Raw genomic sequence first — 21,442 nt, 5'->3', positions numbered from 1 at the left:
TAGGGTACCAGCCTAAATGTCATGTTCACCTATAAGCAAATACAGGAGCTTCCTTCTTGAAGGCTGGTGCATTTTAGAAAGCCCAAATGGAAACATCCCTAGAGAGTCCAACCCTGTAGTCACTGTATATATTTAAGATAAACACTTAGTATGTATGTCTCAAGCTTAAGGTCCGAGGAGAAGATGAAATTATAAAATAGAAAAAGCACCCAAGGTTTGGGAGCTATGAGTTAAAACGACATTTTAATGTAAGCAGCTTAGTTCAGAATTTTTCTGCTTTTTAAAAAAAGAGAAAAAGAGTCTGCATATGCCTCCCTCTCCTCACTCATCTGTGGAAGACAGTCTTGAATCTTAAAGAAAGAAAACATATATCCCTTTGCTGGGCAGCCAAGTTGAATCACTGGCAGTCAGCCCAGCCTTCATCCTCCCCAGAAGCAAGAAGCATGCACCCTAGAGCAGGTCTTTGGGGTAAGATTTAGCAGACGAGGCCAGAGGTCAGCGTGCCCAGAAGCACATGCATGCCAAACTGGCAATACACATTTGCTGTTAGTTCAGCAACTTGGCTTCAAGGTACTGACTGCTCTGCACACACAAAAGTCTAGGGCTCTACCTCCTCCTCACCTTCACAAAACATTAAGATTTGTTGGGATCCAAATTCTTCTGCTCACTGACACAACAAATAGCAGACAGTCAGTTTGTGAGCATCCCAAATAAGGGCCAAATTTTTTCCAGGGAACTGACTCCTATAAATGAAAACTAAAATTCTCTGAGGGGACCCTTCGCAGAGGACTTGGATTCCTCGAAGTACTCTGCAGCTGCTGAGACACTAGTCTTCGCAACAGCTCTGTCATGTGAATGACCATTATCCATTTGCTTTTTGAACAAAACAGCTATGAAAGCTGAGGTGCTGAAACAAAGCAGCATGCTACTTGCCCACAACCACTCACCAGCAAAACCAAGACTGCAAAACCTGCAGGCTGCAAGCCACACATTTATCTGTCAGACTACCTTCTCTCCTAATCCTCTGAGATGAAACACACTAGAGATGCAGGAGAACTCACTCAAAGTCATTTTATTTCTGTACACTCAAAAATAATACACTGATTCCCCATACTGTTTTTAAATAAAAATCTCTTGACCACCTTCCTTTTCTTGCCATCGCTAAACTTTAAAAAACTCTTCAATACGCCGTTTTTTAGGGGGACTCACTGAGCATCTCTCTCCTTCCATATCCTGTAAGGCACTTTCAGGATCAAAGTCAAAGCAAGCATCAGCTGTCTCCAAAAGCAAAGCTTCATCAGTGTCATCTCTGTTCTCAGAGAAGGTCCTCTGGAAAAGATCATAGATGGTCTTCTGCTTTGGATCCGACTGAGAAATTAGAATAGACAAAATATACATAAGCATTGTCAAATAAAAACATAGAAAGTGAAAATAACACAGCATTCCTACTTTCCTAGCCCCTTTTCAGCTTCACTAGCCAACAGAGAATTCAAGCCCAGAGGGGATATGGCTACACTTGGCTGCAGGGATGCAGGAGGAATTCAGTCCTTGCTGAATCTGAATCCCATACAAAGTCACATGCTTTTACCTTCCTGCCAGCAAAAGGTAGATATGCAAAATACCACAGTATCTTCAAAGAGAATGAAAGATCCTGCAGAAGGCACTTTCTCTATATAAACTTCTGCAACAATCCCTGCATCTGAGATGACCCTACGCATGTGATTACTGACAGCAGGGCTTACCCCTCATGGTACAGAGATCCTCATTCCCTCAAAAAACATCCTTGGGAGAGCTGCAGGCAGCCAGAGATCCCTACAGGAAGGCCTCACTGCCAGAGGTTGTGTCTGGTTGTACCCTGCCAGATCTTTGCAGAAAGTGGCTTTGACAGCAAGGATAATACAGCCTACAGTTATGTTAACAGCATGAGATCTACAGATCCAGAGAGGGGCATCATATTGCTCTGAATTGCCTATCCCCACACCATCTTCTCATCCCATAATTCTTGTCTGTGCAAAGTAAATTCCACAGACTCTTATGGGGAAGACAGCAGCTGCAGAGGCTCTATTTTAAGACTTCTTCCCCACAGCAGAGTTGGGAACAGTTTGGAGAGTCCAAGTGAAGGTATGGATCAAGGAAGGCATTAGAGAATCTGGTCTGTGACATTTAAGGCAGAACAGACGTCAGGTCAGCCTGTAAATCCCCTGACAGTCTAGATGTACACAAGGCAAAGCCCATTCAGCCTCTCCCAGGTACCACTGTTCTTTCAGGAGTTTTTTCAATTACCTTAGGGTAGTAATCAGTGGGTTCAGCTGTTTCAGAGAAATTGGCTTCAGAAAGACCAGCTTCACCCAGCACTTTTATTTTCTCTTGAATCATTGGCCTAGGAGTAATAAATACAGGTATTACTAAAAGAATGAAAATATCATGCAAGATACTATTATCCAGACAGAACAACACAGTCATTTACTATGAGCAGATGAAGAAAGATACGACAGGGGTATAAAAGATAACTTTTCTGCAAGAACTAGTTAGCTTCTTAACTTGTCCTGATCTTATTTATGACGACTGTACTGCCCTAGGATATATAGGATCAATCCAATAAGTAAGAATAAGAGAATGTGATTTCAGACAACAATTATTTGCATGGGATACACATTCAGCAGTTGACCGTGGCAACACTAATGACATGAAGTCAAAACAAGAGGATGCAGTTAAAGGCAGTCTTCATAGGCCGTGTTCAGTCTCCAAGACACACAAAGGTAATCCATATCAACAGCCACATCAGCCTTTCTAGGGTATTTCCCAATATACTTTGGGAAGAAGCTAGCTTCTAGCCAGTAAAGAGATAACACTGGCCCAAGAGGCCTAGAGAGGTCCCAACCGCATCTCTGGATGCTCCAAAAGAAGCAAAGGTCACAGCATACCCACAGAATTAACACATTCACCAAACAGCCTTGTCTTCTTGTTCTCTCTCTCCTTTTAAAAGGATGCCACTGTCCTTTGAAAAGCTATTTTCCTTCCAGTTAAGCATTAACAACTGCATGGACAGCATTTCACAAATAAAGGCAGAATTACTGTCATTAACTTTTTGTGAAATGTGGGCAGTGCATCAGTTTCCAGATCTCTGCATTGTAGAGTTATAATTATTTGCCATCATGATATTCTGGGAACTGCACAAGTTCACTCCGACTGTTTGTTCTTTTAAATGAGGCAATAAAGATGTAATTTTGGACTTTAAATGAACCAGCTGGCAGATAATTTCTTTTCATCATTTGCAGGTCAGTTCCCTTGCAGCGCTAAGGATTCCCCAGATCTCCTACTTCCTCAGGATATCAGATTCCCTAGCCCCAACAACTGCTGCACTCTGACAGCCCTCATCATAGCCCATGAAGCTCAGACCATATTTCCCCAGAGACAAGTCAGCAGCACTTCTTGAATTCATCTGAAGGGCTCACCAAGGAACAAGAGGAAAGCAGTAATGCAGCCCTCCTCCACAGCTCCCTGCCCAAGCACTCTGTAGTCAGACTGCTGCTCAGACTTGATCCATGATACATCAAATGATCCCCAGTCCCTTTTAACTTTGCTGGAAATTATTCACAGTATCCCAACGTATGAAAGTTCTGGGATGTGTCTAAGACACATTCCTTCTCTTTACTCAGAGAGTATGAAGGTTTTAAATACATCAACTCCCCAAAATCTCTCAACAGGCCTTTGTCCTGCTTGTCACCCACTTAGTTATGTCCATGGTGGTCTGGCCATTGTCACCTAAGCCTGCTGTTAAGCTGGTAATTACTGTTCCTCCCCTCACAGAGTTGAAAAACAATGCTAATATTAAGCAACAGAAGTCACATTATGCGACAAACAGTGAAAACAGGTAGAGGGAGAACTAAAAGGGGCTCTCTCCACTTCCTACCATAAGAAGTCATCTGCTGTGCCTTTAGCCACCAGGTAGTGAACATTAACAGAGCTGGTCTGTCCAATTCGATGTGCCCGATCTTCTGCTTGAATCAAGATCTTTAGGTAAAAATATGACAAAGAAAATGAAGCGAGAACTTCAACATTACAGAAATAACATAAGAACCATATAACAGGGAGCTCTCAGAGCTCTCCTTTCTTGTGCTTGTGACTATTTCTTGTCTGGATACTGCTAACACCTGGAACCCCAATACAGACTAAGCCAAGAAGTTACCCAGTGCAGTAGTGCCCCTAAAAAAGTACTGAGCATTTCTCACAAGCTGGTTTAAACCCTCATCCTCCCTATAGTCAGCAAGGCTTCAGTAATTCAGGAAATGAAGCTCCTCATGTAGGACTCACTCCCAGGAAACTGCAGAGTAACATAAGATTATGAAGAGATAACTTGAACTCTCTTGAACAGAGGGCACTACCTCCGCTGACTGTCCACAACCTACATTCGCTCACAGAGCTCTTGTCCCTAGGTATTTGCTGCCAGATGCAAAGACAGATGTATGCTGCTGCTATTAAGGCAAATTGCTAACTACCCTGGGAAATTCCATGCTCCTTCTGCTTACAGAAAAAAGCAAAGGGTCAGTACTGATGACAGGCCCTTTCAGGTCTTGGCTAGGCAGGAGGAGCTGATGACAGCTCTGCCAAGTTGAGAAACAGGAATTTATTTCCCTTTCAGGTCATCCTCTCCAGCCAGTGAGCTGTTTAACCAGTCTTGCTGGTTCAAGCCGAGGCAGTTGGGTGTGCAGAGACAAGCATCATGGAAAGAAAGAAAACACCAGAGGAAGACCCCTGCCCATTGTATCTGCTCCCCAAGCTCCAACATTTCTGCTCAGCAGACAGCATCCAGCCCATCCTCCCTCCACATGCCGTACCCCTGGATTCCAGAAGAGCTCTGCAAACACCACCAGGTCCGCAGCAGACAACGTCAGACCCATGTTTGCTGCAGTAAGGGACAGGACAGCCACAATCTGCTTCTCTGAGAACTGGAACTTCTGGCACAGAGATTGTCGCTCAGCTGAAGGGGTGGAGCCATCAATGCGAATGTATTCAACATGCTGAGAAAAAGACAAAGAAAGAAGTCACTTAGCTGCCTCATATTCTCTTCACTGTCTCCCTGTTCCATGTTTTAGAAGAATTTTCCTTCTCTTCCTCATGCCAGGGCTAGGAAAGTTAAATAATAAAAGGCAACAAATTGAAGGGTTTTAAGACTTTTCCCTATTTTTAAAGTATAGGCACTATAGCTCAGTATCTCCCCTCTGTTCACAATGTATGATTAACTTTTGCACCCTACTGCTCCCCTACCAGACCCAAGTAATAGAAAAAGACAGCAACAAGCTGGCAACTCAAATACAGTGAAAAGGGAACTGGTTTGACATAAGCTGAACCTTGCAGCATGAGGACATGGGAACCTAGACATCTTAGTCGCACCCTCAGGAGAGGTGTGAAAAACTTGGATGATGCAGGACCACTCTCCACTGTCCAACCTCTTATCTACTGGAGGATGCTGCTATAAAGGCAGCAGAATCACCACTGCCACTGTGGTTTACAATTTGGAGTACTGATTTGAACCATCCTTCACAGTGTCCCAACACAACCCAGAGATCTTTAGGGGCATCCAAAGAACTCTCTCATGAATCATTAGCCAAACCATTTTTCAAGTCATTTGTCTGCTATAACCACTACCAAGTCTCAGATGAGCACACCAATTCCTACATAGAGATTTCAAAGGGCAAACAAATCGGATGAGATAAGCAGGGAAACTCCATAGAGACCTATAATCCCCAATAGATCATCTCTCAGATCTGTGCAGTCTCCCCACAGCAGTCCAATTCAAAAATGTAAAAGCACCACAGTGTCAGAGAAAGGCAGCCATTGTCAGGCTTCTGTTGCTATTACTTTCCCCCTCTGAGGAAAGCCTTGAGAAAACCACAGATGGCCACACATGGTAACACTTTTCCAGACAGTCAAAAGCTCCAAGCCAGATGACAGATCAGCAAAGAACATTAAATACAACAAAAGCCCTTCAGCTAATACAAATGGCCTCCCATGAGGCATTTTCACTCTGAGCTACCTTGGTAGAACATTCAGAAGAGAATGTGAAGAGAACATTCAGAAACGCAACAAGCAGAAATTGTCTGTGCCACTAACTTTCATAACCTAACTGATCAGCCATAACCCTGAGGAGCTCTTAAACAGTTCTGAAGTTGGAATAGTGATGAAGTTAACGTAAGTCTCAGTCAAGCACTTACTTTCTTCTCCAGCTCTGCAACTACTGCATCCAACACTATCTTGTGATGAGCAAACACCAGGAATTTATCTTTCCCACTCTCCAGTAACTCCAGGATGTATTCTCTACATTAAAGAGGGGAGGGGAAAAAAAAACAACAAACAAAACTCTGCATTATGAGCTAAGAGAATACAGGCTTTGCTCACAGCAAATTTAAAAGTTACTGTTCATCCACATACAGAAACCAGGAAACAGGTTAGCATAAAAGGTTGCATTAATATGCAAGCAGCATATGATTCCTCTAAAAATTAAAAAAATCTGTAGGAAAACCCACTCATTTTCTGGAACACAGATAGACAGCTGCCTGTACTTGTACTTGTGTATGACCAAAAACCATTGAAAAATGACTTCGCAGACCAATCCACTGGAAGTCATCTATACTTTCTTGACCATTCTTTTCACTCTTCTATATTTTTTAACTCCTGCATAGCAATCTGCAGGCAACTATTCTTCCTATAATTACTTAGGATGGTGTTCATTCTAGAAAAGGCCTCTAAACACATGGCATCAGGATATCCCAAAAGCCGTTTTTCTTCAAATTGACAATTTACCACAGTTTAACAAGCTATATACATCAGCTATTTTTAGAAGTTATGCATATGCATATCAGCCAATGACAAACAAGAGGTAGTAAGATTCCTTTTAAATCAAATGAAACAAGGTTAATTAAAACATTTGGTATTTGCTGTGGACTAATAGTGTAATAGCATACTTATATATGGGTTCTGCAGTTCAGCTGATATGTAGTAACTCGTGAAGTAATCAGGTCAGCTATGAACTGGAGCCTGAAAAACACCTAAAAGCCTAAAATTTGTAACTAAGTATAGTGACAGCCATCAGAGCAGATGATACAAATGTCATCTTCTCTTTAGAACAGCAAAGCTATTGCCAAAATCAGCATTACCATGTTCTTTGCTAAATACAACACAGCTTAGGTCAGCAGCAACTGGCAGAAAACAGTAAGTGGGATTTCCAGCACTATATTAAGATAGATCAGTGCTTTGCAGCCAACTCCCTGGGTTCTGTCGTGTTCAGATCCCAGTTATGATAGTATCATTTAACAAAGAAATCTGGGAAAAGAGGAGGACTGCTGCATTTAAACCAAAACAAATCCCCAAATGAGCATTCAGTGTAGCAACCAGATGCCAAGACATCACAATTATTCAATACCTCATCTTCATATAACATCCTCATTTAACAAATGGCCAGTCGTTTCAGTGACTGTGCACAGCAGCCCTGTAAAAAACTGTCAAGAGCAAGACATGGGAAGTGCTGACGATCAGAAGAAAGTAATAGTAAGATGGCATTGTACATGATCAGATTATAGTATTTTAAATGCTACTAAAACCCCAGAAATGAGTAGACTATCTCCTGCCTCTCAGTGTCCAGAGTCAAGCAAACACCACTTCAGTTTTATATTCAGTTCACAATTGCAACTGAATATAAAAGGCAGAAACTCTTCGAACTGTTCACTAACATAAAAGGAAAAAACTCTAAAGAAATGAGACCTGGGACTCTGAAGTGCAGTTTTGTGCCAAAACAGACAGATTCCGCAGCAAAGTCTGAGACTGTGAAATCACACAGTGCACATTGGCAGGTCCTAATATTCAGAGGGCCACGAGAAGTAAACTGTTGGCATGCTATCAGCATCCTTCTTATTAAAAAATCATCCAAAATGACCTAACATGACTCCTTTACAGTCCCAGCAGAAAGAGTAAGGATGAAAGGGCATTAAAAGTCACAGAAGAAAGTTATTACCAGGGAGGAGAGAGTTCATAGCACACCTATGGAAGAAAACTTTTCTTACTAAGGTCCCATATAAGCTCCATGGAGGAGCTAAGCACTTCAGGAGGTGCTGTGATATCTTAAGAGCACATTAAAACTAAAGCTCAATCTGACTCATTAGCTTCTTGGATCAGAGTTTCTGCTGCAGCAGGATTGCAGTCTTCGTTTTCCTCAAATTCTGTTGATACTTTCAGTTTCATTATTCCATCCATCCTTAAACTGAAATAGGGTCTGAACACCAGGAAACCTGATCCAAGACCCAAACACAGAGTAATTTCAGACTGCTCAAATGACACTGTTTAGATCCATATCTGGAATGAAATCAGAAGATTCATTCAGCTTAGGAACTCAGAGAAATAAACATTTAGCACACTGTAATTCAAAAATTTTTTTTGAACTGGCTTGAGACTATGCTTCACATCCCTGCACTGTTATCTCTAAGGCACCATTTTCCTGTTCTCAGGGGAAAAATACATTTTACTTGGTAAGAATGAAGCACAGACATGTAGCTTACATGACTGAGTGGACTTTAGCTTCTGCTGTTCTGCTGTAGAAGAGGAGAAGAGCTTCCTTTTCCTGTTGTTTCTGCAGAGAGGAAGATAAATTTATGTGAGTCTCAGAATTGCTGTTTCTTGTTCTTGCTTAAAGATCTGGGATGTCTAACATTGCTAACAAACACTGTGCTAGGAAAAATCAGCCTGAAAATCACATAGCGTGGGAAGTCTTCTATTACCACTGGGCATAGCAGATACTCACATACTCATGCTTCTGTGACCACTTCCCTCCCTACCCCCAACCCAACTCCTACAAGTTGGATGACAAGCATATTACAAATATAGTTTACTTGGGAAAGCATTTTCCAACTAAAATGGTATGAAACACTAACAAGTCCTTATAGATCTGCATTAGGAGTTTCGGACATGCGTTTGCCATCCATAGAAGAGAAGTAAATGTAAAAAGACATTCATCCCATTTTTAGTTACAACTGTGTTCCACAATGCAGCTTCAACAGGCTTTGTAAGCTGAATGAGATACAAGGCAAGACAGAAGAGTAAGTACAGAGGCAAAAGCAGCATAAAAGATAATTACAAAGGATTAATAAGAGAGGAAAGAAGAGAGCAAATAGTACTTGACTGAAAGGGAAAAAGCACAGCACTTAAATCAAAAGGGGAGAATAAAGCCGATCTGTTTTGATTGTGCTGCATATTCATTTAAAATTGCGCTCTCAACAGCTTTTAGTTGTGCATTCATGTGGGGTAAAGCTCTGACCTTCCTTGGAACAGGGGATACTGTTTTCCACTGATGTTTTTAATTAAATCTAAAAAAAAGCAAGTTCTCCCAACCTGAAAAAACGAAGGCACCTGAAAAACCAATGGCTCCTTATGAAAATAATTTGACTTACACTTTCATATCCTTTGGCCATCTTCTTTGCTGCAGCTGCCAAAATAGCTTTGGTTTTTGTGTTAATGCCTTCAGGAGCCACTACAATCATTTTCCGTTGCTTTGCTGGAAGCTGGGAAAGCACATCTGATTTGAGACGTCGGATCATGATGGACTCTTCGAGCAAAACTTTCAGTTCAGTTAAGTTGGATGATCCAGAGTAGTCCCAACCCCATGGCATCTGGCAAAGATCAAAGCAGTTATCAGCATCAAACTTAAAAAGACCGAGTCTTCTCATCTGGAGGCAATCTGACAGTTGAATAAACTTCCAGGAAAACTGAACAAGGCAAGAACCTGCGGATCACTAGAAAGTATAAAAAACTTTCTCTTAAAAAAAAATATATACATATATATATGTATATATATATATTTTTTTCATTCTAAAAGGACATATGATTAATACTGCCTTCAAAACAAAAACCAGTTGCCCTGTCTGAACATAGATTTAAAAGGAAAAGGACTGGAGATGCTAAAAGGCCCAGCATGGATTTCAATATTGTATTCAATTTACAAAAAGTACTCATAGACTATGGGATGGATATGACTTTTGTCTAGTTGCTTCCCTGGAATTTTTATAGACAAAAATAGCAATGAGATAGAAGGATATAAATTAATCCCTCCAAAATGGGAAGGTAACTTGCAATTTCTCTTTCCCCTATCTACAGGTATTCAGGAAGGTACAGGAAGAGAAACTGGAGAGAAGGGGAGAAAGGTAGGGATCCCTACAGAGCACTGTGTTGGTATCCATCCTCACCTCACAGGAAGATGTTTCTGCTCTCCACTATCTGTGGGCAGGCCTACAGAACTTGGTGCATTTTTTTAAAAACAGATTTTAAGTAGGCAGAGACAAAAGTCTTCTCTCGTGGCATGAGGACAAACAATTTGAGTGCCGGAGCACTGGAACAGCTTGTCCAGAGAGGTTGTAAAGTCTCCTTCTCTGGAGATATTCAGAACCTGCCTGGACGCAATCCTGTCTAACATGCTCTAGGTGACCCTGCTTGAGCAGGAGGGTTGAACTAGATGATTTCCAAAAGCCCTTTCCAACCTCAAACATTCTGTGATTCTGTGATCCTGAACCCAAATGCCTTCACAAAGACCCTATATTTGTCTGACATGCCCAGTAAATGTTGGATCGAAATTGACTGCTTTTCACTGTGGTCTGTCTCTTAATCTGCTTCTTGACATATTCCATTTCTACTGCTATCATGTTTGTCTCAGAGGTTTCCAACTCTTGAAAAACAAACAATTTTTGGCTCAAAATATACCATTCAAAGCATCATCACGTCAAAGCTCCTCCAAACAACCCCTTTATTTTCTCTATCTTAAAGCACTCACTTCCATACCTGTCCTATGCTCCATTATTTTTTGCATAGACAGGATATATCTGTTGCATTAATTTTAGTTCATCACTTCTTTCCTGGAGAAGAAATTATAGACTGTGAGGTTACCAGAAAGAGAATAACTAAGCTGACAACCAGTGGCACCAAAATTAGTACATGCCCCTACCTACCAAAACATCTCTCAACAACTTGTCTTGATTTAAAAGATAAAGGGGTAGCTTCTTACTGAAGTTTCATGAATAAACATATAAAACAAAACTACAGTAAAACTGAAAAACCAAGGAACAACAACAACAAAAAAGGTATCTTCCTCATAGTTCTAGTTCTAAGCCTTATTTGCAGCATCACCAAAAAAAATCCCAAAATACAAGCTCTGATCTTGGAACAACAATCAAAGTAACCCTTATACATGCATAAATACACATACACGCTCCTGAACTGCGTAAACAGAAATGCAAGGAGCCTCAGCACCAACTACTCTCATCTGCTATTCTACTCCTATTACATTACATTAATTGCCAACATAATTTTAACCTTAAAAATCCTTCATATTTTTTTTGTTTTCCCCAAGAGAAACCTTCTACAACATGGAGTTTGAAGTAAAATAGGAAAACACTCTGAAACATTCACTGTACCCTCCATCCTGCTGTAGAACAGAGGAGACAACATAATTAATATCAATTAGGGGTTAGTAACATTGCTGACTTTATTAATAAATGGTGCTTTGATGGAACAGGGAAGAGAACATGCTATGAGACACACAAAGAATAGGAATCAAATGGGTCACAGACAATTAAGATCCCTCTGATATTCAAAAGTGAACCTTCCTTCTGGCTGAGATATAACAGGAAAATCTGCAAGGCTATTTCCATATTGTACTGGTCTGAACCATGAACAGCTTCAGATTCTGGCATCTACAGCCATCACTGCAAGTCATTTGACTTAATTTATTCCTACACAATTACAGTACCTTCCAGATATCTGTAGCTGGTTCATTCAAGCTAGAAACAATTCAAACAATTGATACAAAGCCAGTTTGAGTCCTGTAGAGTTATGAATTTGGCTCTGGAAACAGTAGAGTGCTATACAGCTAGAGGAAATAAACCCACTTGGATCTAAGCCAGGCTCTTGAAAAGCCAGTATGGGTATTAGTCTACTGCTTCTCTGAAACCAGGAGTGTGACACAGATACGTCCCCCTCTGAGCCACAAAAAGCTGTCTTAAATCTAGCTGGACTTATTAGCTCTAGGTATGCCACATGCAAGCTGACAGTGCTGAGCCACAATCTATGCCTTCTTTCTGCATTTCTTGAAGCTCTGTAGAGTCAACAGATGTAGAGAAACAGCTGGGACCTGGTGCTACACTCAGCCTAACAAGCCTTTGCCCACACTCCTCAGTGCAGGCAGCATGCAGTGATCACTGGATGGGAACTAAGCAGCAGGGCCACTAGGCAGCTGAGCAAGACCTGCTATGGGGTCTGCACCACTCTCCCCAGCGCACCTCATTTTACTCATGCAGCTCAGTTTTTTTTCACTTTTCAGTTGCTTAATAGACAAGCAATGCACGTGATTGTGTCCACATAGCACAATTCATTTCAGAAAGGTAACATCATCATAACTGAAAGAACAGGGCATAGACAGAACACATATACTACCTACTATCATATTAAAAAGTATATAGAGGCACAATCCCAACAGTATATTCTAATTACCGTATTTCTTTTACGGCAACTGCATTACTGAAGAATTTGCAAACAGGGAACATGCTTGTTCTGAGTTGTGCCTAACCAGTGATAAAAAAAAATGGTTGTTCTTGAAACCTATTACAATATATTAGTATATCCTACCAAAAAAGAGAGAGAGAGGGAGAAAGAGAAAGAAGAGGGACATTTATTTGCCAAAATACACATCTGACTTTGGTCTGCAACATTCTAGAACAAATGCATCCAACTGTGATTTTCTTACCAAAGTGTTACAGCATCTTACATGAGTCACTAAACTTATTAGTGTTAGAAGAAGCTCCCAAACTCTTACAAATTCAGAGCATGTGCTCATATAGAAATTTAATATTTGCTAACATCTACCAGTTTGAAAAATAAATTCATAGTATGTATTTTGAGAAACAGACTTGAATTATCTGGTAAATAACCAGGTGACATTTCAGTTGCTGCGTTTTTAACAGAGATGCTGAGAGGTTGAACAGCAAACTGATAAACTTTAATGTTTTTTCCAATCACATCTGCCAGATATTTGCAGTTTTCTACCATGAAATCCATTCTTTTCAAATGGGAAAATTAACAGGATTTAGTTTTAAATTAATGGTTCAGGTTTGTCAATTTTTATTTAATCTTACAATGCCATCAATTTATCAACACCAAAACATTTTCCATAGCACCTTTCATCTTGATAGATTTTAAAAAGCTTTACAAAACCTCTCTTATTCTGTGCAAAACCATTCCCTCCAGCCATTTTCAGGATAGAAGGAAGAACCTATCTAAATAATGGAAGCAAAAGTACCACAACAGTTCTTCAGAGTTCAACTCTGACACCATTTCAGGTTAGAGCCACAAAGGAATGAAGGAGATACTACAATCAAAATATCATTTTATTCACTCTTAGTTGAGTGGATCTATGACAACCCAATATTCAGATGTCTCTTCTCCCCCCCCACCAATCCTAGCCCTACATCTCCATTTCCAGCTGTTCCTCTTCTCCAAATAACAAAATTCTAAGTTCACTCTACCATTTCCTGACACTAACTGTAGTAAAATGTCACAAGCAAGCACTGAGAAGACCAGTAATGTTGAACTGCCTAGTAGAGCTGGGTCAAACTGAGAAACAAAAAATGTACTAGCAGCCCAGCAGAGCCTTTGAAGGGAAGCTGATACAGACTGTGACCTCCACACTGAGTTTCACTGTAGGCTGAAAACTCATTTATACAAAATACACTGCTTACAACTTGAACTGTGCAGAACAATTTTTTTTTTTTTATTTATTTTTTTTTACCAATTCAACATCCTACCTGAAGTCTGTATGCCTTGTAATTGAAGCAACAGCCAGGCATGCAGAACTTTACCCTCAAGGAGTTTATGGGACTCCAAACCTATTCAGACTCACACACTGCAATTCAACCTTTCTTTTTACTGAAGAAAATGAAAGAGGTTAAACTGCATCTCTTCATTTCCCTCTAGGAGGCATTCTGGACACTGCTCAGTCAGGAGTCTTTCAATAAAGATAATGAAACTCAGTAGAACATGCAGCCGTCCCTCTCCGCTTTTCCTCCATATGATCTCTACTACGGATGGAGATGTAAGACGTTTCTGTTCTCTGTCGGGAAAGTAGTGCATTGCTAGCATGAATGCTATCACTTTCCGGAACTGAAGCTCTGTATTGTGATTCTGCATGCTAAATGACCTTACTTTATGGTCATGGTATGGATATGGTATATCTGTACTAAAGCCAATGAATTGCTTATGTATCTTGCACATCTAGATGTACACAGAACAGTAAGCTAGCTATGAAAGGAAAAGTGGGCACTTAGATGTAAGAAAAAGGGAACCTAACAACTTCAGATGGGATTGCTATAAAGTCTTCTTAATGGAAGCTTGCCATGCATTAGCTTCCAAAGAGAAAATTTGAGAAAACACACAAAAGCCCTACAAATAAACACAATTATTTTTATAGAATATATTGATGATAATCAGTTTTTCTGAAAATATTTTTGTGTATTTATGTGGTCATTTGGCATTTCCAGTATTATTCCATTGAGTTACTGCCTGATCTTATAGAAAATGAGGTACAAAAAATGAAGTGGCTTACTTGAGAACAAAGCAGAACAAGCCAAGGTTGTGCACTGCAGGCCCATGGTCGCATTGCCAAGCCACTCTACGCTACAGGCCAATCACTATACGCTTGTCTTGGAGGAGTTAGAGGGCAGGCCAGATTAGAGGGCTCTTGTTCCAAATTAGAGCTCAGTTGTGACTTTGGTTCCCTTCTTTGTGTCTATATAATCAACAAAAAAGATCTCAGAGACTCAATGTACAACAGGCAGCAGCAAGAGCTCTGCTCCTAGCAGCGTGTGTTCCAATGCACACAGCACTCCTAGAGAAGGCAAATCCAACCACAGATTAACTACCCATGTGTTTAGAGCAAAGGAGAGACTTGCCATCATGGCTGCTATTTCTGGCTTCCTGCAAAGCTGAAATCTTGCAATGCCTCAACTTAGCAGCTCTGCTAAAACTACAGTTAAGTAGCTGGCAGAGAGAAGTTAATATATTTTAAAATTTTATTGCGGTCCACATTCATGGCCTGAACTAGGAGAGGGTAGAATACAAAGATGGCCTAGAATCTTCATTTTTTATCTACCTGGAGGCATAAAATCCAAATTCCTAAGCAACAAAGGCCTTACATTGATTAAAGCAACAGTTTCTAGTCTGGTTTAGCAATTGTTTAACAATTAGCCCCCAATCCTGTAGCTGCTCAAAGGGCCCACAGTGACTTTGCCCATTCAAAGCACCGTAGAGGTAAGCTCTTCTCAGATCAGATTCCCTTCTAATTTGTCATGTAGCTTTTTACTTCAATGTCCTTCCAGGGCAGATTTTGTAAAGAAGCTTTAGTGCCTCTATGTCTCAGGTCCACTTTTTATTTGCAACACTAAGAGCTTCTCGAGTTGAGAGCTTTCAAGATGTTGTTGTAGAGTGAAAAGGAGACCTTTCTCAAAAAACGAACATGCAACATCAGACAGTAGAAGGAGAGGGAGGAATAACCTCTGCTTCAGGGAAACCAAGTTGTTTACAGAGCTGCAGTGTCCCTGATTGACACCTCCCCACCATCCCACTGAAGTACCTTCTTGGCATCACAGTAGCGGAGGCCGAAGGAATGGAACTGTGGGAAGAAGGCTGGCTGGACAGCCACAATCTGCGTGTAGAGCTCCGCGGGCCGTGACATGGCAGGGGTTCCCGAAAGCAAGATCACTCTCCTAGCAGCCTAGGAAAGCAAAATGGAACATCCTCATCATACAGCTTCTAACATAAGCAGCACCTGCTAAGAACCCCCCTGCTCCAAGAGAAAACCCCAGAACCATTGTTCAAGCAGTCGAAGGGAAGAATATGTCACCTTCCAAAAAACATGGTGTAAAAACGCTTCACTCAAGGACAGTGCTTTAAACTTTTAGAAAAAGGAACAAACTATATTGCTTCTTATTCATCATTCCACATGCTGGAAGTGAAGAAGACTTCTACTTTTGACACTACTTTGAGAATTCACATTTACCCACTAGACACGTTAATATCTTACACTTGGCTACAGCCAAGACTCATTTGGTCTCAAATGTCACTGAAATATGACACACACCCCTCTCAGGCACATCCCCACCTCCAGAATAAGTTCTTTCATAGTAAGTCTGCCAAAGCAAGCCACAAACAAACTGTCTTGCTCACCAAAGCAGAAGAGATCTAGATAAGCGGGATTGTTTTTCTTGCTTTTAGTTCTTTTTTCTTTTCAAATTCTACCAGCAAGGAAACAAAAGACAATGCTGCCTGAAACAGAGCTAGAAGATGTCTACCTGGCAGCCATGGGGAACCTACGTACTGCTTGTTGGACACTAGAACGTGAGTTAATAAAAAAGAACCGTATAAGATCTGTTTACAATGCTTTATATGGGAGATAGGAGGGAAGGCCAAAAAAAAAATTATCTAAAGTAGGTGATCCCAAAGAGTAAGTGGGAAAAGATTACATCATAGTACACAAAAAAAAGTCCAGGAGGTATTTTTGCCCTCTTCCCTCCAGTATTATATAATTCTATTATTAGAAAAGAGCTATGAATTCCTACTGCTGTAAATTCACATATAATGGTTAAATTACACATGCCTTGTAATTTCCTGCACGGTTTAATGCAAGATCATTAAAATAACAAAGAGATTTGAGTGACATCTCTACCAACAGCTCATTCACATTTAAATGAAAAAGAAAATGAAATTCTCTTATCATTTCACTGAGATCTACCAGTCACCCAAATCTATTCAGTCAATTCATTCACTCGCCAACCAAATCTTGTGGAAAAAAGTTCACAGATCAGCTACAGGAAATTAATTTCAGGATTCTTTATCAGATACTTATATATAGGCTGTCATCAAAGTGGGACTTCCCTTCCCCCTCTGTCCAAGCAGATCAGGAAATATGGTCACCATCAGGATCAGACAGATCTCATTTTTTTAAAAAAAAAAAAAAAAAAAAAAAAGCAGTATTTTTATTAAACCAAGTAAGAGAAGAGGTCAAAACTTTTCACATGCAAGAAGGCAAGTGTTAGTTCAGACAAGACAGGAGTCCCTATCCCAATCAAAAACGGGACAGATCGGAGAGGCTCAAGAATTATCAGATCTCACGAGAGAACAAAATGATAAAGCAGAAAGAGTCAGTTTTTAAAATGAAGCTAACAGAGAAGCACAACTGAGCAGAGCCTGAAAAATATCCAACGCTTTGCAGAATCTTTGAGAAGTTAACTGACACCACCCCGGGAAATCTTTTGAAAGGCAAGACAAGCCCATATTAGCAGAAAAATTCTGAATTAAATTTCTTCCTCCCAGACTAGCGGAAGGCCACTGCTAGCAAAAAGTAAATGTGGAGATTACTTGACTATCTGCTCACAGAGAAAGAGACCAAGTTTAAGATGGAGCAGGAGGGAAAAGCATAGTTGCAATTTCACAAGCAGCTCTTGGGAGAGACAGCAGAAGACAGGGACACTGGCATGGAGACAGGCACTGAGGGGCTGTGTATTGCCTCAGCTCCTGCCAGCATCCCCAGTCCTATGAACTGCTGTCCTAAGGGTGGAGTGAAGACTCCTGAGAGCCACACTCCCATCAGGAAGGAGTTAACTGCCTGGACATCAATGGCTCTATTCACAGCACCATGATCCGCACCACTCCCTGCCTCAGTTCCTAAAAGTCAGAGGGAATTCAGTCTCTGTGCCTCCAATGGGAAAAGCTCCACTTCAGCTGGAGTTTCTAGGAGTAGTAACATTAAAACAGGGCTATGTTAGAGTCATGCAGTTAGAGGAAGACTGAATTCCGAAATAATTCAGTTCAACAATGATGCAGACACCTGCTTAGTAGTTAGTGAACAAGTCAGCTCACTTCAGATAACCCTGGATCAAGCTAAAGCAAGCAGCATTCACTCACAACTGACCAGGACATACTAAATGCAATATAAAAAGAAACAACTGTACTAAAACGTCTTATACCATTTCCAAAGCTCCTCCACTTGGAAAGTGAGATGAGGTTCGAATAGTGATTCCTCAGTAGTAAAAACAATTAGTTGAAGTTCTTGTTTCTTCCCCTATCCCTAAACAGGCACCGAAAAAGGGAATTATTTACATATTGTTTGGATTCTATACTCGTCCAGTTGCTGCTTCTCTATGTGCAAATTAATTTTTTGAACAGCTAGGGTAATTAACCACTGCATGAACTTCACCAGGATTGTGATACATCTTCTATAAATTAACCATTTTAAAAATCAAGATGTGAAGTTAAAACAAAAATCAAACAAATTAAAAAAAAAAAAGCAGACACTATGTTCACAAAAGCTATGAATAATTTGAAAAAAAATTAATTCCAAATTAATTCCAGAAAAATCCTATTGGGCATAGGTGGTCTGTCTAGTTATTCCAGTTGTCCTTTTCAGTCTTAAAACCCATGAAAGAAGGGGTCCAAGAGAGTAAAACACTCCTATGGAGACGAGGTTTCAAGTGTTCAAGACTTATTTGAATCCTGGATGAAAGACATGGGTTTGAATCACATTTCTTTTGCTAGTGGCAACTCATTTTGAATAGATGCCAACAAGGATTTGCTTCTGCAGGGAAATCTCTGCTGATCACTGCTTATTCTTGTTTCCTCCTGAACCTTCTGTGGTGTCAGAAGTGACAGTTTACCCTCTTTCTTCCAAGGTTTATAACAATATGGAACAGCAGCTGCAAAAATAAGATCTCAGCATCCAGCACGGACTTTCTAGCAAGAGTTGATCTGTCATCAACAGTTACGTATCTCCACACAGAACTAACAGCAGCTCCCCATCAGCATTTAGGCATGCCCTGCCATCTTCCCCACCAGCATTCCTCTCCCTCGTGTATCCCTGTGACTGTTCTTACAGCTACTTTCTTAGATTACCTAAGGGAACTCAGATGATGATTTGATTAGTGGATACCTGTTTTGTAACCCTCATTTATGGAGCAATGCAAGACAATTGTGATATTGTGGCACCACACTTGCACATGCAATACATCAGCCAAGGTTTAATTCCCCAGCTGTGACAATATTTACAAAAGTTGCTTTTGAAAGTCAAAGAATAATTTATGAGGTAGTACCCCCCAGTGACATTTACTTTAGAGGTCAAAACCCAGCACTCAGCTGATTCCAGGGGAGTGAGTTATAGCAGTTATGCCACAAAGAAATAATTAAACATGCAAAGAGCCACATTAACATACAATGACTCTTTCTGTTTTAAATGAATTTCACAGCATGAGCTCTGCCATATGCTAAGAGACTGACACATTTAGTGTAAAAAAAAAAAAAAAAAAAAAAGTGTGGTTGGTTCTGGATGTACAATTACTTGTGTTCCCAATTTCTGCTTCCCCTGTGATTTTGAGCTGCTTAGCCTAAGAAGAACATATAATCCTGACAAACAAAAAATTTGAGAGGGACCACTAATAACAGAGAATCACTTGATGAAATGGCAGATTTGATAGAGGGAAAGGGTTCTAGTTGTTTTGGAGAGTCTATTTCTGCACTTGGATGAGATAGTAACCCACATTTCATAGCATCCAAAAACTATAAACACCTTTTTGTTTTCTTAAGCAACACAAACACAGAATGTGTGTCCAGTGATGATCACCTACAACTGGAGTAAGCTATATGACTTCTCTATTTCAAGAAGGCAGGGAAATAGGAAATTGAGAACAGAGCTAAAGGTGCAGGATTTCAGACAGAGTTCCTTTTCTCAGGGTGTGACAATGAGCAAAGGCTTCTCTATCCAGTCCCTATGGAATGTTAATGTCCAAGGACAGCAGCTATTTATTTTACACTGGAAAGGGAGATCCTTCACTCTTCACCTTCAGCATTGACCTATTTCCCTCTTTTTGAGTGTCTCTTTGTTAAAACAAGTACATTCAAAGAGTATCAGATTCCAGTTACACAATCTCTTTGGACTTTAATAGAAACAAAGACCCTTAACCCTGCCTACATCAGGACGTGCATCATGCTATTAGCCTGAACAGCAGCTCAAAAGGAATGCTCACATGAGTAACATTACCCAAATGCTGTTGAACAAAGCTCATAGAGAATACAATGGAAGTAAGTCCATTTTATACCACTGGAACCTTTAATTAGGTATTACTTTTATTTATCAGTTTCTAATCCAGTTTTACACTATAAACTTACTATAAGGCTTCCAATATCTCATCCAAGTTCCATTGGGACATTCCCCAGTTTCCATTGCCTTTGCGATACTCCATGCAATTACAGAAGAACAAAGACCATGCAGCATTTTAGCCGGTCACAGGATGTAGAATTCTTTTCACCCAAGTCCCCAGGAGACCTCCTCACAGATCAGTGAAAAACTTGCACTTTGTTGTTTCTTCTTCATCTACTTCCCCTTGGGCTTTGCTGTTTTCTGAATACTGGTAGCACACATAATCCCTCTCAATGCTCATGTCTGCAGGCCAGTCTAATCTTGAAGGAAAAACCCAAAACTTGTATAAAAGCTGGAACACCATGACATTTTTTGCCTCAGAGGGGGACACGCAGGGCAGAGAGAACAACCAGTATTGACAAAAAGCCCAAGAGAACATAGTCCCAACCATGAGACTGAAGAAAACCAGCAAGGTGACAAGTAGATCTTATTATTGATTGTCACACCTCGGGACTAGGGCAGACACAACCCTGGCTGAGCTGCCATTGTCCAACAACATGAAGCTATACTCACTTTGATACGAATAGAAACAAGAGAATAGGACCCCTTTGAACACAAACTTCTTCCCCCTTGAGTACTATCAGAGATGATGAAGCTGGGGACAGATCTCACATAGCTGCTGGCACAGACTGGCCAGCGTGAAAGCTGGCTGAGTTTGAAAGCAGGATTTTAACACATGCCAAGACATCAAAGGACAATTTTCTACTACAGCTTTCAATCCATCCACCTCCATATTTTTGGAGGGATGCATACAGGCTATGTACAAACTCTACCACCTGACTTGGCGTAGGCAGATGAAGCATTCTCCTCAAAGAACAAGTTGGCACACTCACGAGTTTGCACATCCACAGGGAACTTGAAGGGAATAAGAAATCTTGCTGCTGCTATTTCAGCTCAATCTACTGCACTGCTTGTGTAATGGTTAGTTCCTCCCCCTCCCCCCCCCCGCCCTGAGTTTTAGTCAAAAAATAATTGGGCACAACACATCATATGCTTATTCTAAAGTGATGGTAATTTGGGGCAAGCTACCAAGTAGGGAACATGGCATTGCATACATGCAGCTGTTATATAGACACAGTAAAAAGTCTTTCTGATCTCACTTCCCACTGTCCTTAGGCAAAACTTTCCCAAATCTCTGTCATGTCGGTAGCAAAATCTGTCATAAGT

The 21,442-nt window shown here is 40.6% G+C and overlaps 1 protein-coding gene across 3 annotated transcripts in view; it reads right to left on the bottom strand.

Moving 5' to 3' along the window:
* Positions 1–1,057: 1,057 nt before the first annotated feature.
* Positions 1,058–21,442, bottom strand: part of SMARCAL1 (SWI/SNF related, matrix associated, actin dependent regulator of chromatin, subfamily a like 1) — a 39,843-nt gene continuing 19,458 nt past the window's right edge. For 2 of the 3 annotated variants that reach the window (XM_062579159.1, XM_062579160.1), the window contains exons 10-17: positions 15,662–15,802; positions 9,441–9,659; positions 8,553–8,623; positions 6,216–6,318; positions 4,839–5,021; positions 3,914–4,014; positions 2,284–2,380; positions 1,058–1,368 (exon numbers count right to left, since the gene is read on the bottom strand). In XM_062579159.1, the coding sequence (XP_062435143.1) occupies positions 1,162–1,368; positions 2,284–2,380; positions 3,914–4,014; positions 4,839–5,021; positions 6,216–6,318; positions 8,553–8,623; positions 9,441–9,659; positions 15,662–15,802 (1,122 nt within the window). In that variant the 3' untranslated portion in view covers positions 1,058–1,161. Of the gene's footprint in view, positions 1,369–2,283; positions 2,381–3,913; positions 4,015–4,838; positions 5,022–6,215; positions 6,319–8,552; positions 8,624–9,440; positions 9,660–15,661; positions 15,803–21,442 lie in introns of those variants that run through there. The other variant, XR_009958813.1, reaches the window with a different exon arrangement.

This window comes from Rhea pennata, chromosome 6 (genome assembly GCF_028389875.1).
Source record: "Rhea pennata isolate bPtePen1 chromosome 6, bPtePen1.pri, whole genome shotgun sequence".
Taxonomy (NCBI): Eukaryota; Metazoa; Chordata; class Aves; order Rheiformes; family Rheidae; genus Rhea; species Rhea pennata.
Note: the sequence above shows the minus strand (reverse complement) of the source record. Positions and strands in the feature narration are given on the sequence as shown.